This window comes from Podarcis muralis, chromosome 2 (assembly GCF_964188315.1).
Source record: "Podarcis muralis chromosome 2, rPodMur119.hap1.1, whole genome shotgun sequence".
NCBI classification, from domain to species: domain Eukaryota; kingdom Metazoa; phylum Chordata; class Lepidosauria; order Squamata; family Lacertidae; genus Podarcis; species Podarcis muralis.
Genome location: NC_135656.1, coordinates 30,840,233 through 30,857,105, shown reverse-complemented (window position 1 = coordinate 30,857,105; position 16,873 = coordinate 30,840,233). Strand labels below are relative to the sequence as shown.

General features: G+C 48.7%; 1 protein-coding gene across 5 annotated transcripts in view; it reads right to left on the bottom strand.

Moving 5' to 3' along the window:
* CYTH1 (cytohesin 1) overlaps positions 1–16,873 on the bottom strand; it is a 57,771-nt gene that overhangs the window by 5,997 nt on the left and 34,901 nt on the right. For 3 of the 5 annotated variants that reach the window (XM_028715341.2, XM_028715313.2, XM_028715350.2), the window contains exons 2-9: positions 13,785–13,867; positions 11,983–12,047; positions 10,643–10,709; positions 9,828–9,946; positions 8,569–8,649; positions 8,187–8,299; positions 7,384–7,532; positions 6,909–7,021 (exon numbers count right to left, since the gene is read on the bottom strand). In XM_028715341.2, coding sequence (XP_028571174.1) covers positions 6,909–7,021; positions 7,384–7,532; positions 8,187–8,299; positions 8,569–8,649; positions 9,828–9,946; positions 10,643–10,709; positions 11,983–12,047; positions 13,785–13,867 — 790 coding nt within the window. The remainder of the gene's footprint in view (positions 1–6,908; positions 7,022–7,383; positions 7,533–8,186; positions 8,300–8,568; positions 8,650–9,827; positions 9,947–10,642; positions 10,710–11,982; positions 12,048–13,784; positions 13,868–16,873) is intronic. The other 2 variants (XM_028715330.2, XM_077924111.1) reach the window with 1 other exon arrangement.

Here is a 16,873-nt window from a genome sequence, read left to right as displayed (position 1 = left end):
ACTTTTAGTCAGGGTGAGGTGAGAGGGAGGGGGATTGGCTTAGAACTGGCACCCATTCAGAAAGATGCCCCCACCCACCATCCCATCAGTAAACACAGGAGACTCCAGTGGCCCTTCCCAAATTGACACCGAAACTCAAGTGTCCAGGATCCAAATCCAGGGTCTTGGGAAAAGTTTTTGCACAAGCCGTCACCAAAACAATAATAATAAATAATAATAATAATAATAATAATAATAATAATAATAATAATAATAATAAATAATAATAAAAAGAATCCACACCAGACAGCTCAGATCCTGAGAGACCTTGCGACCGCCAGTCAATACAGCAGGGGTCGTTTTGAACACCAAGAGACCCCCCAGGACCACCTCCAGCAAAAGCCACCTTGCACCTCACTTGTGAAAACGACAGAATGCTGTAGCTGCAGGCCCACCTCGCCAGTCAGAGGCTGCAAACAACAGCATGTCCAAGAGAGGTGGCGAATACAGGACAGGGAGGCAAAGATGGAAAGATCTCAGTGGTGGAGAGGGCAACAACTTTGGGTATTTTCTGTCAGCATTGGCTGCTCTCTCAAGCCCATGGAGATGAACCGACGAGATTTAAATGGTGCAGAACACTAGAGACCCCTCCTAAGGAGGCCCTGACAGCCACAGACCAGCACATACAACAATGAGACCTCATTCAGCAACACAAGAAGGGAAAGAAAAGGGGGGGGGGAGACAAAACAAGCCAACTGCTCCAGATAGTGCCTGCCACAGTCCCCAGGGAACACAGAAAACCCCACCTGTTGGGAGCCCCTGCCATCATGGGGTGGCCCACTGCACAACCACTGCCAACGTTCTCAGAAGAGCCACTGCAGGGATCCTCGCTCACTGGTGGTGGGGCACACACCTTTTACGAGGAATGCCAGGGATCTTAAGGCCCTTCTCAGCCCCAAACACTGGAGAGCTGCTGCCAGTCAAGAGTAGACCAGGGTGAGGAAACAGAGGCCCATGAGATTGGCCTCATGGGACAAGTTCGACAGGTGGACTGGGCTACTGATCCACCCATCACACGATGTCACATGGCAGACAGGCATTGCTTTGCAAGCCTTCATGTCACTCCCCCTCAAACCCTATGTCGGGGGTTTACAATAAGAAGATGGGGAGACTTTCAGAGGCAAGTGCTTTAACGCAGTCTTAAGGCTGAGAAGTGCAATTGGAAGCAGTTTCCACTCCCCTCCCTTGAAAGGAGGATCCACTCACTAGAAATAAAGGTGTGTTTTGCAAGGAAAGCCAGTGGAGGGGGACTTCACCAGCATTCTGCCTTTGCTTGCAAAACACTACTTTCTGCTTGCCTTGACTATACACACCTGTTCCCAGTAGAAGGATTTAGACTCCACTCTTCAGCTGACCAGGATTTGTGGGGAAAGGCCATGCGGGCCGAGATTAGCCCATGTGCTGGAGATTCCCCACCTTTAGAGTAAACAATACTGGGCTGTTTGGACCAATGGTTTGATCTGGTATTAGGCAGGTTGCTACCGTCCTATCAGAACAGTACACAGTGAAACATCTCTAGGGAGCACTAGACAAAAGATGCTTTTTAGTGTGCGCAAGTTCCAAACAGGTTGTGTTAAGGGTCTGAGGCAAAAACCCGAGTTGGAATTTCACTCACAAAGTTGTTTTCATGCTAGAACAGCATCTGAGGTACAACAGCCTTGTGAACAAAGCGGGAGGGGTGTCATTACCCCACACACCCTGTTAAGGAGCCCCCAAGCGATGCTGCTAATAAGGGATAAAAAAAGGTAAAGGGGCCCCTGGCCATTAGGTCCTGTCGTGACCGACTCTGGGGTTGTGCCGCTCATCTCGCTTTATTGGCCGAGGGAGCTGGCGTACAGCTTCCGGGTCATGTGGCCAGCATGACTAAGCTGCTTCTGGCAAACCAGAGCAGTGCACAGAAACGCTGTTTACCTTACCGTCGGAGTGGTACCTATTTATCTACTTGCACTTTGACGTGCTTTCGAACTGCTAGGTTGGCAGGAGCAGGGACTGAGCAACAGGAGCTCACCCCGTTGCGGGAATTTGAACCTCCGACCTTCTGATCGGCAAGTCCTAGGCTCTGTGGTTTAACCCACAGCACCACCCGCATCCCCTAATAAGGGATAACTAGCTACAATAACCAGCTGCTATTACCCAAAGTATTTTTCCCTCAGGAAGCCAGGAATATACAATATATACTTTGGATATATATTTTAGCGGTCTGGAGACTTCTAGAGAAAGAAGCCACAAGAATTTCTGCTGATTCTTTGTTTTAAGTTATTCTAGTTGCCAAGAAACTCTTTAAAAAGCTAACTGCAATTTAGGCTAATACATCTGGGACAGAGGAAGAGACTCTTAATCTCACGAGTAGTGGGTTTGAGCCGCACATTGAGCAAAACATTCCTGCATTGCAGGGGGTTAGACCCTAGCGATCCCTTCCAACTCTACAAGTCTGTTTCTATCACATTAAACAAATTAACATTCTCCCTTTGTTTATGATGGCGCAAGTCGATGTTCTCAAGAGGATGGCACAGAAGACTCATCAGCCATGGAACCATTGGGTGGCCAAGGCCCCGTCTCCACCTCCACCTCCCTACCCTTAAAAATGGAAGCAGTGACCTACTCCACAGGGTTGTTGCAGAGTTAGGCGGGATAAGGATTGGAAAGGATTTACAGTGTTATAAATGGACTGGTAAGAACCATGACGTGTTACCCAATCAAGATCTTAACAGCTCACTGCTGCCAGCGCCTCCCTAGCTCTCTGGGCCTCTTCCCTCCACCAACTGGGACTCCAATGCCATGCGGCTGCCAGCATGCATCAGCTTAGCACAATTAATACTTCATTAGTCCTTGTTACAAGAGGCCTCCCCTTCTTTCTCCTGCCTGTGAATTCTTAGGGCCCTTCAGGACAAATGTCCTACGTTAATAACCAGGCTTTTGCAGTTCTAAACTTTATCTCTTGGTTTGGGAATTATTTTAAATGAAAAGAGGTCGAGAAATCTTTAATAGAAATGTACTGAGATATTTTCTCCATGAAAGGAATGTGGCTTTCTCTTAATACTAGCTTTGCCCTTTTCCAGCTTAATAGGAAGGGGGGAAACCCAAAGGGAAGAGCTTTCAGCGGTGCATAGAAAGTTCTGTGGGTATGTTGGGAGGCAGGGGGTGGGGCTTGTCATGTGACCTGCAGTAATATAATGGGGCAAGTGCAGTAAGTGCAGGTAGCACCAGCGCAGACATGCGTGAACACCCCACCACCCTGAACAGCTATGCCTGCTGGGATAAAGAACCGCCGTTTGCCAGCTGCTTGCTGCAGGGCTGGTAATAAGGCATCGCCAATGCCTGGATGGTTTCATGATAGCAGCTGCAGACTCGCTGTGGCTGCACTGCTGGGCCTTCTGGAGCAGGAAGCAGCCAGTCTTAAGCAGCGCAAGCAGAGTTTCTTGGCAATAGTAAGCCAGGCTCAGTGGCTATGCACCTTCTCAGGCCGGATTCACAGTTCCCAGAGAGATGTGGCCGCGCTGCCATTTTCAAGCAAAGGCGCCATACTGGACAACAACGTCCATGCTGTGAGGAGCTGCCTCTTCTTGAGGGGTATAGTGACCTCCCTGCCCCCTGCCTCTTTGGGGCAGACAAAAGTCTGGTTCTTCACCGCTGCATCCTACAATGTGATTCTGACTCCTAAAAATCCAGGGTACTGACAAGGCTGGGGAGAGAGATACTGCCAGGCTCAGACCTGGCCCTGTTGGGAAGCTGCTTTGAGGCAATTTTTTGAGGGGTGGGCCAAACAGGACATGGAAACTCCGCCTTCCCGTCACCCCCCCCAGTCCTCCCCACCATCCCACCTGTCCCCCAGTTCCCCATGGACTGTGCAGCCAGTTAGCAACGGTGGCAATAGCAGCGATAAGACTAGTAATAATCACCAGCAATTTAAAAGAACGAAAGAACAGAAAAATAAAGAAGCATGGCAGCACACCCCTGGCCCCAGCGAAGCTAGCGAGGGGATATGGGGGTACGTACCTCCTGGAGTTTGGAGGGCAGGGAAAGGCAGTGCCAAAATCATGGAAACATACAAAATGAGGGAGAAAAGAAAATTAAAAAACAAAGGACTTTATCAAATCTGCCCTTGGCGCACACCCCAGTTGCTGCTAGCAGGGGGCGCTGCCCAAGCTAATGAAAGGTGTTGAGCATTAGGGAAAAGAGGGTTGGCAGAAGGGTTTCCCCCAAAACCAGGCCCACGTTTCTCCTGTTGTGGTGCAGGTCTCCCTCTCCGCTAGAATACCAAGAAGGAGAGTGCCCACCTCGAGGTCATCAGGGTGCCAAAGCCAAGGACACAAAAGCCCCAGCAACTCCTGGCAAAAAAAAAAAAAGGTTCGTCCTTGTTGCTAGTTTAGGAAATCCTGGCAGCGTCAGGAATTTGCTTGCCACAGAAATGGCTCCCTGGTCACAGAATTAGCGATTTTAGTGCCAGGGCTGGTGACAGCTGTTAAAGTGGCCTGCAGCCCAGACTCCTCCATGTGGGGGTGGCATGCATCATTCGCAGGCGGAAGCAATCAGCAATTTGCTGCTGGGATTCAGCTGGAAGACAGCCAAGGCCCCTGCCCCCAAAATCGTGTACACACGAGGAATCGCCTCTGGTGATTACCAACGCAGTTTGGAGCATTCACGGGCCAAATTAATCTCACTCTCCAAGGATTTTAGGCATGTCTTTGTTTTCTGCCGCCACCCTGCGGCACTGTATCCCAGAATGAAGCTCTACCAAGTCCTGGGCACTCAGTGGAAGGGTAAAACCACAGGATGCTGTCTGAGTGATTGCTCCTAACTCAGCAGATTTAGCATTTTGTGATAAAGTCAGCAACATGGTCCCGCAGGGACCAAGGGGACTTCCTTCCCATGTAATGGGGGACAGAGACAGGTAGTATTGGGAACCAGGGGGCCTAAATTTGGATACAGCTGCAGCCTAGAATTCCCAATTCAAACATCCCCGTTCAGGCAGAAAAGCTCACCTATCTGCGAAGAAAAGGATTCAGGCCAGTTCTTTCTATTGCCTCTGAGAAAGCTAGCCACAGGAGAAATTCCCAAAGTTGGAAAAGGCCATGCTGAACTGAGTTCTCATTGCAATGTCTGCACTCTTTGCATTAGTACCTGCAGTTTTTTAGTCACAATTTTTAAAATCCGGCGTTAAAAACAAACAGACCCACCCACCCCACCTTTGCACCTGACACAGATACACACACCAACATAGATCTGGTGAATGCTTCCTGAACTGAGACACAAGCGGGCTGGAGTTTGAAACAAATAGAAAAGAGGATTTGATCATGAGATCCAATCAAGGCTTATTTAACTATAAGGCAGCTATGCTGTGTGTTATCCTGTGTTTATCGATTTTGATAGCTCGTTGCCTTGGCTATAGCATGATCATTGTCTTTCCTGTGTCTTCATTTGTTTATCTATTGGGTGGATCTGGAGTTAGGGGAGAAAATTGTGGAGTTTTTGCCAGAAAACATCCTTCCCAGTCCGAAATGAAACTATCTCTTAGGCCTTCTCTTCTGGCTGAACTTCAGGATCACGTATATTTTCTAAACATACTTAATAAAAAAAGGAAACTTCACAGCAAACAAAATTTATGTTTTGCTACAATCACAACTGTAATATACAACTGTGTTTTCAAGCAACCATATATTTGCTGCGTACGTGAAGGTCTAAAATTGTAAACTGTAAAATATTCTCAAGTTATATCCATGTCCATAATGGTGCACCTAGCAGCCTGTCCTTAAGTCTGCTTTGTGAGCAAGCCTCATTTCTCTCTCCACTGCCATGCAATGCAACCTCTTATTTTAAAATAATTAAAACGTGTGTTCTAAATAACAATATCTATCAATCCTTTGTCATTTTGCTGCATGGGCTTTGGTTGAAAGGAAAAGAAAGGGCACGATTTAGAAGGCGTGTCGTTCAGACTCAGCACTGAGTCTCAGCTCAGACATCATTCCCCAGGAATATCTCGAGTGTGTGCATCCTCCCTCAATCCCTTGGAATCAAAAGCATCTGTTTCCATTTTATTTCATCAAATGCTCCAAGCAAAAAGAGGATGGTTACACATTCAAACATAGATGAATAATTCCATTAGCCATATTTCATTAAAGATTCAGTGATTGCAAATTTGAATATTCAGAGGATTTGTGCTTTCAAATTTGATTTGCAGATTCCAAGAGATTTAAACAGCCCTAAAGGTGGTGGGGAGAGAAATCGGAGAAACAAACCAGCCAGGGAGCTGCTCCAGCCATAACCTGGCAAGACAACTGAAACATTCTGAGTGAGCAGGAGAAAGATGGTCAAGGGCTGCGCAGGGAAAGGCTGGTGGGCTGGTGGATGCCTTGCAGGTGCCATGCATGCACTGCCGGTGCGCACACAGCGGGGATGTGGGAGGTGATGCCAGAGACTAGCCTCCAATGTCAGGTGAGAAGCACAGAACCACAGACAAGTCTTGGGCTAATGCTTGGAGCCAGGGAGAGAAAGCCCAAGTTTATCTGCTGTTCCTGGGGCCCATGAAACCAATGTGTCTTCCTCACTGTCATAAGCACCCCAACCCACCAAATCACCGAAACCAGTCGGCCGTGCCCAAGTTAAGAGAACCATTAGGGGACGCTGAGCACTGCAACCAAGACTGCCCTTGCTGGACATCCTGCTGAAGCATGGATGATTAGGAAAGCATCCTGAGTTCGGCAATGGGTATGTGTTGTGCTGGATTGTGGCCACCGAGCCCCATGCAAAAAATAAAAAACGAAGAAGTCACCAGACTGCAGCCGAGCTCCCTGCTCCCTGCAGCCTATGCCATGGCGACAGCCGCACTGCTCTGCATGGCTGAGGCCTTGCACCTTGCGCAGATGCACTCACCGAGCTTCAGAAGCCAGCCTTCACGGTCTGGGTTGAAGAAAGTGTGCGTCAGGTCATTGCCATCATCCTCGGGAATTTTGAAGGGCTCGTTTTTAATGCTCTCGTACAGATTCTGGTAGGAGGAAGAGAAACGCATTGGGGGCCTGTGCAAGTCCAACTCCTGCTTCCCAGGAGGAATAGCCAACCTGGGAAGGGACCAGCGTTTGCATGCAGAAGGTGCCGGGTGAAATCCTCCACATCTAACATGCAAAAAAGTAACGGGTAGCAGGCAATGTGAAAGATCTCTGCCCGAGGCCCAGGAGAGAGTCTCTGTCAACCAGATCAGACGCAACAGGACAATAGTGGGTTAGATTGACAAATACGACCAGGTACAAAGGCAGCTTCCAATATTCCAATGACCCGCCACCCCCATGTCCCTTATCGCAGTCCTGTGATTTCCAAACACTACTTCCACTCCCTTCCCACAAAGCTCACCCTAAGTAGCTCCTCGGGCAGGTCCCCGCCATCATTGATGCCACGATTCATGGCAATGAAGCGCTCCACTGTTGGCTTGTCCTTAACGTTGGGATTATGAAGACTGGTGTTGAGCATGATGATGGCAAACGAGAGCACATAACAGGTATCTGGGGTGGAGAAAGGTGTGAAGGATGGATCAAGCACAGAATGGGCTGCCCTTTGGCTCCATCCATTACCAAGGCACAAACTCAAGACAATTGGGTAGCCTAGGAAGTGTCATCCAGTCCCAGGATGCATGCTCTGTATTGGGTTGTTTGCTATCTTGGGGTGGGTGGGTGGCTGGATGGGGAGCCCTGCTGGATCAGACCAAAGGCCCATCTAGTCCAGCATCCTATTCTCAGAGTGGTCAACCAAATGCCTGCAGAATGCCCACAAGCAAAACACAAGCTCAAAATCCCCACTTGTGATTCCCAGGAACTACTTTTCAGAGGCATTCTGCCTCTCACAGTGGAAAGAGAACATAGCCACCATGGCTAGTAGCCACTATTAGCCTTATACCCGTGAACTGGGTCTTTCCAACCCATCCAAAGTTGGTGGCCATTTCTCCATCTTGTGGGAGCAAAATCCACACTTTTAACTATGGGACAGAACTTTGTGCGGCCCAATGGCCAGCCCTTCTCCACTCCCAAGCAACAAAGCCTGAAAATCTGGCAGTGGGAGCCAGAAGGCACCCAGCCGAGAACTCTCTGAGGATGCTCTAGGAAAAACTGCATCCCAAACCCTTGCTGCCTGCAGATTTCAGCATGTCAATTCCTGCGTACCTGTTGACTGGAAGACACCGGGGTTGCATTGACAGTACCGTTGTGCAAAGGCTTCCATCATCCGATCAATCTTTTGTGCTTCTCCCGGCAACCGGAAGCTCCAAAGGAACTGCCTGCGGGGGAAACGAGCACATAGTCAGCTAAGCTGAGCAGGGCTGTGAGCGAAGCTGCCACAGAAGTAACATTCCTTGGTAGAAGGGCTGTGTGATGTGCCAGAGACTTCCAAGTCACATATTTCACTCTGTGTGCGTGCACTGCAATCCAATGCTCTTTCCTAGGGAGCCCCATAGCCCACGCATGTCCTCTTCTTGCCTTTTCTGTGCAGGAAAAGAGAAAAAGGACACACCTCTGATTCACTCACAAACCTCCTGCTGCCACTCACCGCAGTGCCTGGACAAGGTTGAGGTCTGTAAACTCATGCAGCTCCACGAATGAGTGCAACACCTGGATATTGAAATCATCTCTGTGAGGAGGCAAAAGAATAGGGGAACATGTGAGAGCGACCAAACTCACTTATCCCATACAGCTGCCAAACCCCTGATGCTGCCAAGAACTGGGCTCTCCTCCTGGCCTAGCCTGGATCATAGGAAGCTGCCTTATCCCAGGTGGGACTCTCTCGCCATCTAGTCCAATATTGTCTGTTCCAGTGGTTCCCACATTTCCCCACCCCAGCATGGACTACCGGATGGTCTGGGCAGACTGCTTAATAATTTTTCTGGCTGCTGCAATGTGCCATGCTAGACACGGCATGGTTTTCAATTGTATTTTATTACTCCTTTCATTTCTTATATATTGTATTTATTGTGTTCACAGAATTAAAATCCAAACACAATATAAAAAATAGAGGAAGCAATAAAAATGCAATTAAAAATCAGTTATGAATGTTTGATGCCATGGAGTTGCCACCTCCCATCTTCAACTACAAATCCACAGACACACCTGGATGAAGTTTGTGGACCTCTGGTGGCCTATGCACCAGAGTTTGGGAACCCCTGGTCTATTCTGACAGGCAGTCTTTCTCCAGGGAAAGACATGCAGAGAAGGTTCTCTGTCGTGACTTGCTACCCAATCCCCCGTCATTTTAATTGCTACCCGATCCTGGATCATTTTAACTGGAGATGCCAGGAACTGGACCTTCTGCATGCATGCAAAATATTCAGTGTTCAATCTGTCAATTCTGGGCCTTGAAGATGGCCTGGTGTCTATTCTTAAGAAGTTACCAGAAGTCTTCCAAGAAGCTTCAGAACACAGGCAAGTTATTTCAAGGCTTTAGGTGTGAAATACCTAAAGGCTGGGTGAAATACCCAGCTGCAATGAGAACGATCCTGAAGTCCCACAGTTTAAATATTCACAATTTCAGTTGGCATTCCTCAGCTGTCCCCCGCAACTAGGTAAGCAAAGCTTGGGTCAGGTCACAGAAACCCTCCAATTAGCCAAGGATGCTACAAGGTCCTGACTATGAATTCCTGTTCCGCCAGTCCACATGGGAAACTCGAGACAATGGAGCACTGGCAAGAGATCTCTTGGGATGCCAAGTTCTTTTCCCATTTCTTGAATGCCCATGAGAGATAGGAACCAAAGTCCATTATGGTAGTGGCTATAAAAGGAAGACCAAGCCCCAGAGCTCCCTTCTCCCATTACCTTTCACCCAAGTAGTCGCCAATGGCTGTCTTGTTGAGCCCTTCCCCTTTGTAGAGGAACTGGGCAATGTCATCGCGGGTGTTCTTCAAGAGGTCGTTCTCTATCAGGAACTGGATTCCCTGCAAGCACAGAAAGAAGAGTGTGTCTCTGCATTTGCCCCTGCACAGGACACACAGGTACAGGAACCCAAAACACCTCCAATAATGCACAGAATGCAGATAGTAGATTTGAAATGGTCAAGCTGTGTCTCATGAAAACCTTCTTAGTAGTGCCTGCAATAGCCCTAAACGTAGGCTATATTTGCAGGTGAGGGAGCCTGTGGTCAAGAAAATAGTGGCTTGCCTAAGACCATTTAATGGGTTTCGTGGCTGACATGAGATTTGCACCAGTGGCTTACTAGCCCACAACTAGGTCCACCTTCCCTAGGAGCACATGTGCCTGTTTGGGCATTTCTAGCCATTAGCCGGGATCAGTCACCCACGAGATCTGAGTATCCCAACACCATGCCAAGTCCACAAGTCATGTTCCAGTGAGCTCTGCTGCTAAGGAACATCGCCACCTTAGAGCTCTCCTTTAGGGTGGAACAGGGAAACGAGATCTTGGGCACTTGCTTCCCAAGAATTCCTGAACAGGAAGGAATTGCTCAAGAGCAGGACACACAAATAATGTTGTGGAAAGAGAGCAAGGGAGACGGTGAGACACACACACACACAAGCAGAGTAACCACAGATGACAGTAGCCAGTTTGCCTGCAATGAGGTGGTGGTCCCTGAACAACACCTGTTGCCAGCTCCATAGTAAGGAAGTGTTTATTACCTTCTTAGGGTCCATGTTGAACTTCTTCCTGCCCATCGCCACCTGCTTGTTCCTCTGCATGGTTTTCCTAGAAGGCACAAAAGATTTGGGTTAAAGACACCCCCACCTAGGAGCAGCATGGGGCTGTGCCACTTCATCAGTGCCTCATAGATATGAGGCAGGCTAGGAAATCAGGCACTTTTCGTTCCCCTATCTGACAGGGTGCATCGAACATGCACAAACTCCTCCCCTACTAACGGCAAGCCTAAGTTTCTAAACACAAGGAAATACATTCTCTACCCCAAGAAATAATGAAGACCTCTTGCCACCCCAGCTAAGTTTTGGTGGAACTTGAATGTCTTCCCAGCACTAAAATGGAGCCTACAGCAGGGAACTGGCATACCAGCAGACCGGTCTCTAGACCATATACTGTGGAAGAGGAGGAGGAGGCCTCCTGGGATGCCCTACACGACAAGGGCCTGGTGTCTGCAGGGATGGGCAAAGGAAGCCACACTGAGTGATTGAAAGAGACGTCACATGTCAGTTTCCATTGACAATTTGGGCCGCCTAATCTGTTGGTGACTCCATCTGCCTCAGTTCAGAGTTAACTGCCTGAGACAGGGAACCTGCTGCCAGATGGGGAAGCAAGACCAGTCCTAGAAGAGGGGTTTTTGGGGGGTGGGGGGGTTGACTCTGGGCAAGACAAAACCTAGAGCCTTTAGCAGAACAGACCAGGCCAGAGATCCCTGATGATATTCAAGGCAAAACAGCCTGGGAGCTTTTTGTTCCACATGGTTACTTAAAGAGACTGAACATTACAGCCAGCCAGAACACACACACACACCACTGTCACCCCATTCTTCTTCTTTTTTTGACAGGCTAGAGGCTCAGCATATAGGCCTCAAATGTAAGCAAATCTGCTCTACACGAACAGAGCCAGGATTAAAATGTCAATTCTCAACACAAGTGTGATGGAATCCAGACCAAGGGAATCCCATTCCTCAGACAACTGAAGTCAGCAAAATAGGCAAATCTATTTTTACTGGGCATCTGAATGGGTCTCCGATAAGTCTTTGGGGGTTATTCTTCAAGTTTAAACTCTTGTTTGCCTTTAGATATTGTTTCATCCACAGCATGAAATGTGCAACGTTATCTGGACGGACGTTCAAGTATTGCTCCTGGTAGAAGGGGTTCTCTTCTGTTTTCAGTGGGCCGATTTGACCCTGAAGATCCATTAATGTTAGAATTCATGCCAGCTCTGCTGTGCAGGTTTCTGCTTACTTTATTTCTCCCTATTTCTATTCTGAGAAAGCCCCCCAAAATATCACCTTCCCCATTCCTCCAGCAGAAGCACCACTCACCTCTCTTCTGTAGAGCCCAGGTTCTCGATTTCATTAGTGACCTCTGCTATCTCATCTTTCAGGCGCTGCAGAGGAGAAGAAAGGCGGGGGAATGAGCACACCATCAAGTGGGGCTCTTGGGGGGAACTTTTTTTTTTAAAAAAGAACACCTTGGAATTATTACTCCAGCTTTTTCTGTCCTCTTATGCTTTTCCCCATGCTCATTAATCTAGGTTTGAGGATCAGTTGGGTTGGGCAGAGGGAGAAGTAATGCATAGAGAACAGAGGAAAGACTTGCCAAGTTGACTTCTCCACAGAAATCCAGGAGCCTGCAAGGTAGAGGCTTAAGTAGACTCAGGAAGCAGGGTTCAACAACAGAACCTCTCCCTTCCTGCGTAAGGGAAACCCTGTTCCCTTCTTCAGAGACTCATCAGATACAGCTGAAGCCAGCTGCAGGCACCCACTGTCCTGGGAAATGAAGACCAGAGAGAAGCCTGCCTGTCTTGGCTCAGAGGCAGGCTGGGCTATGGATGCCAATCTGTGGGAGGCATCAGCATGCTGAGCTCTAGGAAGGAAGGAAGAAGAGCGAGCCCCTGGGGCTAACACAATTACTGGGCTAATCTCATTAGGAAGTGCCCAGCATATGGCAGTGATTAGCCTCTCCTACTGCCTTATTTATTGCTGATAGGACTGATGAGCAGCCCTGCCAAGCCCAGCACCCGGGAGCAAGTTGCCACAGGAACAGGCAGCCCATGTCAGAGCCAAGGGGAGGGTGGGCCTTGCTGCCTCTGAGGGCACGGAAGGAGTGGGACACAGGGAAAGGGGTGTTCTCCCGGCATCACTTTGGAAGGCGCACCTCCATCTTCTTAAAGGTCTGCACCAATATTGGCTAGTTACAGCATCATTCCTTATATGGGAAAGACGGAACAAGTTGACTGGGAGGTGGGGCTGGTTGACAGAGAATCCTATATCCGTAACCCACCTTCTAGCTTGTCATGTCCATAAGGTACATCAACCTGACAGGTCAAGGCTAGAGGCGGGTAGAGATGCCCCTCCCCACCAACCTGATCCTTCGACATGGAAGCTGCACTGGGTAATCAGGCCCCACCCCCAGCCATTTCTCACCCCCCAACCCCTGCTGGGGTGGCCAGAACTGTGCCTGGCTGCTGATCTGCAGTGACGTTTGCCCAAGACACCTGCTGTGCAGAGCCTCAGGGCTGCGGGCACAGAATCCTCTGGGGGAACAGGAGCAGGAATAGCCGTGCACTTAATATCCAAAGAAAGAAATGCCATGGGGTTTCGTGTCCACAAAGAACCACTTGCTGCTAACCCAAGGTGTGTGTGTTGGGGAGTGGGGGGGGGGGGAGTTTCCACTGTGGCTACTCGGGATCAAGGTAAAGCAAGTCTACATGTGCTCAAAGGCATTCTATTTTTGTGTGTGTGTGACATTTCCAGGGCGAAGTCACGGCACTGAAAACAGTTAAGCCCCAAAAGAGAGGAGGTGAAGGAGGGAAAGCCAGGACACACAGAGGCACCAAGTCTGGAAGCTACAAAACAGCCACCAGCCCTTCCTTGGAATGGGAACTGGTAGGAAGTATTGTGTCAGTCTTGTGCCATACAAACAAACCCCATGAATCCAGCAATTACTTGATCACATCTTAAGAAGCCGCGTTAGACCCAGTCAAAACCACTGGTCCATCGAATTCCAATACTGTCTATACTGACCAGCAGGGAACTTCACAGCCCTGCCTGCAGATGCCAGAGACTGAACCTGGGACCTTCAGCATGCCCTCCTGCACCCCACACCCCTATCCCCCACATACCTGTATATCTGCCAGCAGCTCCTGCTTGCGTCGGCGAATGTTCTCAAGTTCTTGTCGCTCCTCAGGGGTCAGGTCGCTGGGCACTGCCAGGGTAAAGAAACAAAGAGAGTTGCTTACAATGGGTGGATCTCAACAAGGATATGATGTGGCAGGCCAGGGAGACTGATGTAGCAGTCACAATTGCACCCAGAACTGCTTGCTGTAACCAGAAGATGCAATAAACCCTTGGGATATGCAACATATGACCCAGCGTACACATTTTTTTCATTCCACTGTTGATGCCATTATATGGCATTCATCAGCACAATATGTGTGATGACCACTTGCCGATATGGGTTGATGGTGGTGCTGGTTTTTTGGAGGGGAGAAATAGTCCAATATATGAGGCCGGAACACCAAACCAATATTTGCTATGACAAGCCTATGGGGCCACCATTGTTAGATACAGTATCTGTTGGTTTCTGGGAGCAAACAAGCTATGCGTATTACATGATGCCTTGCTTGTGCATTTACCAGAAGCTTCTGACTGGATAGTGTTGAATACAGAATGCTAGATTGAGATGGATCCTACTGGTAACAGGCATAGCAGTCAGACAAGCCAGAAACTACTTTGCTTCAATAGTGAGTAGCATCAACTTCCCACAAATCATTTCTTTCCTGCTCCACTCCAAAATCACCAAGCACAGAATTGCTGCACTGACTTCTGCATATTAGGTTAGAGAGACCTGTGTTCGATCACTAGCTGTCAAAGCTCCATTGAACACAATTAGATCCTACTTTGAACAACAGAGAGGAAGACATTATTTCTGGGAAGGGAAAGCCACAGAAACATACAAAAATAAAGGTCACTGTGAAGGTCAAGGCAACTGCAGGACTCACAAGATAGAAGCAACATTCTAAAACATGGAAAGCCATGGTTTGTCATTGGCTTATGAAGCCTGGTTTATTTTAAATATGGCTTGGTGTGACATGTGAACCCAGCACCCTTCCTTAACTGTAGTTTGCCTGGCCAGCCCACCCTAGACACTGATGAAGCTACAAAGAAAGGAGGCAAGAACAGCTGGAAAACAAAACTGACTATTGAGTAACAAGCCATGGTTAGTTTGAGTCTCTGTGGGGCAACCTCTGGTTAACATGTGGTTTGTTAAGCAAACCATGGCTTAGCATTATGTGCAAACCATAAACTCTTCCTTCTAGGTAGCCATTTTAAAAAAGGCACAGATGTCTCTCACACATTGAATCTTGCCAACCTACAACCCAGTCTCAAGATTCAGGAATCGATGCTTAAGCAAACATTTTTGGAAAGCTAAGCTCCCCAAACCGGGCTGTTTATTGCCAATAACATGAAAGGCAAGATTAAATTGTTGCATGTGTGAAACAAGATCTTCTCCTATAGGACTTCCTCCCCTCTCCTCTGCCTGCAACACATGAACAGGTTTGGGGAGGAATGGGTGGAAAAGTCCCATTGCAGCAGTGGACCTTGTTCCACTTACGCATACATCACTGAATGCTATGTTGAATTCTTCCCAAGGCTTCTCCTATTAAGCACCACAATCACCACCATAAGGAAGGATCTAAGGCAATCTTGATCCTCCAGAGTGAATTAAGGATGCAGGTGTGCTGCCACAAGCATCAGGCAACGGGGGCAAAATTTGCCGTCATACATACACAGCAATGTCATACTTCCAAGAGATGGCCCACTAAACCCACTGCAGTCATTCAAGGCTACATCTCTGTTTTTGCCACTGTCCAAACGAACCCTCCGAAACAGTGCTAGGATACATGCAGAGCACTGCACAAAGGTGACTTGAAGCTGCAGGCCTCAGACCACAGGCCAGCTCCTCCTTTCTCATGTGTGAGCCCAAACAAAAATAGAAGCACTTAAGAAGGCCACGTTGGCTGTGGCTTCCTAGCAAAAAGGCACGATTCCTGTTGAGCTCCCCAGAAAGAGAGGCAGGACACAGCACAGGGAGGTAATTATGCACCCCAGAACTCTGTCCTGCATCTGTGCGGTATAACATACAGTGGATTCTCACATCTGCAGCTCACAACATGAGACAGACATTTCCCGCTGGAGGAATTCAAGCAATGCTCCAGGCATCACATTCTAGTCTCTGCAGGCAGGGGGAGTGTCTCGGTTTGACCCTGCTGGGAGCATTGCTGATTCAGCTGCTTTGAGATGGGGAGAGGCAGGACCAAGCCCAGAGGTCAACAGAGGAACAGAAGGCAGGTTCTACCATCCTGGCCATACCACTGCAGTTGCCCAGTGGGGAACGTGTACCCAGGCAGTCAGGGGCAGAACGTGGTGGTGCTCCCTTGCCTTATGGAGGGTGTGTGGAGAGCAGCAGGGTCCCTGTCCTCAACAGAGAGCACAGACCTGTAGCCGGGGTGGGGAGCCTGGCTCTAGCTTTGAGGGCTATTTCAAAGAGATCAGAGTTCCTGACACAACAAGGCTCCATTGTGTGGCTGCTGGAACAGAGAAGCCAGAACAAGGGAAGTGCCTTTTCATTGCTTTGCAGTTGGACACGAGGGCAGGAGCCCAAAGCCAAGATACTGCAGCCGCAGCATACAAAGGAGGCAGCTCTTAAAGAGGCAGTGCCTCCCCCCTTCCAGCAGGCAGGGCAGGTGGGCCCAGAGCAGGAGCTCTGGGAGGCTTAAAGCTGAAATTCAGCATTCAACTACTAAGTAATTACGTAATGCATTAAAAGAATGGCACTAACTGGGGTGGAAAGAAATATACCAATTTCCAAAACTACTGTGCTCTCCTCAGAAGCTTAACAAAAACAAAGCAGAAGATCTCACAGAGGGCCCCTCTTTCCAACAGCAAGTACAGGGGGTGTGCTGGTGGACCTTACTCCTGGGTACTCGTCATGATCTTGTTTCCAAAAGAACCGAGAACCTAAGGCTGGGAGCCCCTAAATATGTGCAGAATTCACTCCCAGAGGTCTGCCCTTCCTTTTGTGAATGGAAAAGTGCACTCCCACAGAGCACCTATCCTCTGGGGAAGAAATGCCTCTTTGCCTGGAGACTGAAATGTAGAGTCCCACACAATGAAAGGACCACAAGGGTTATCCAGTCCAACCCCCTGC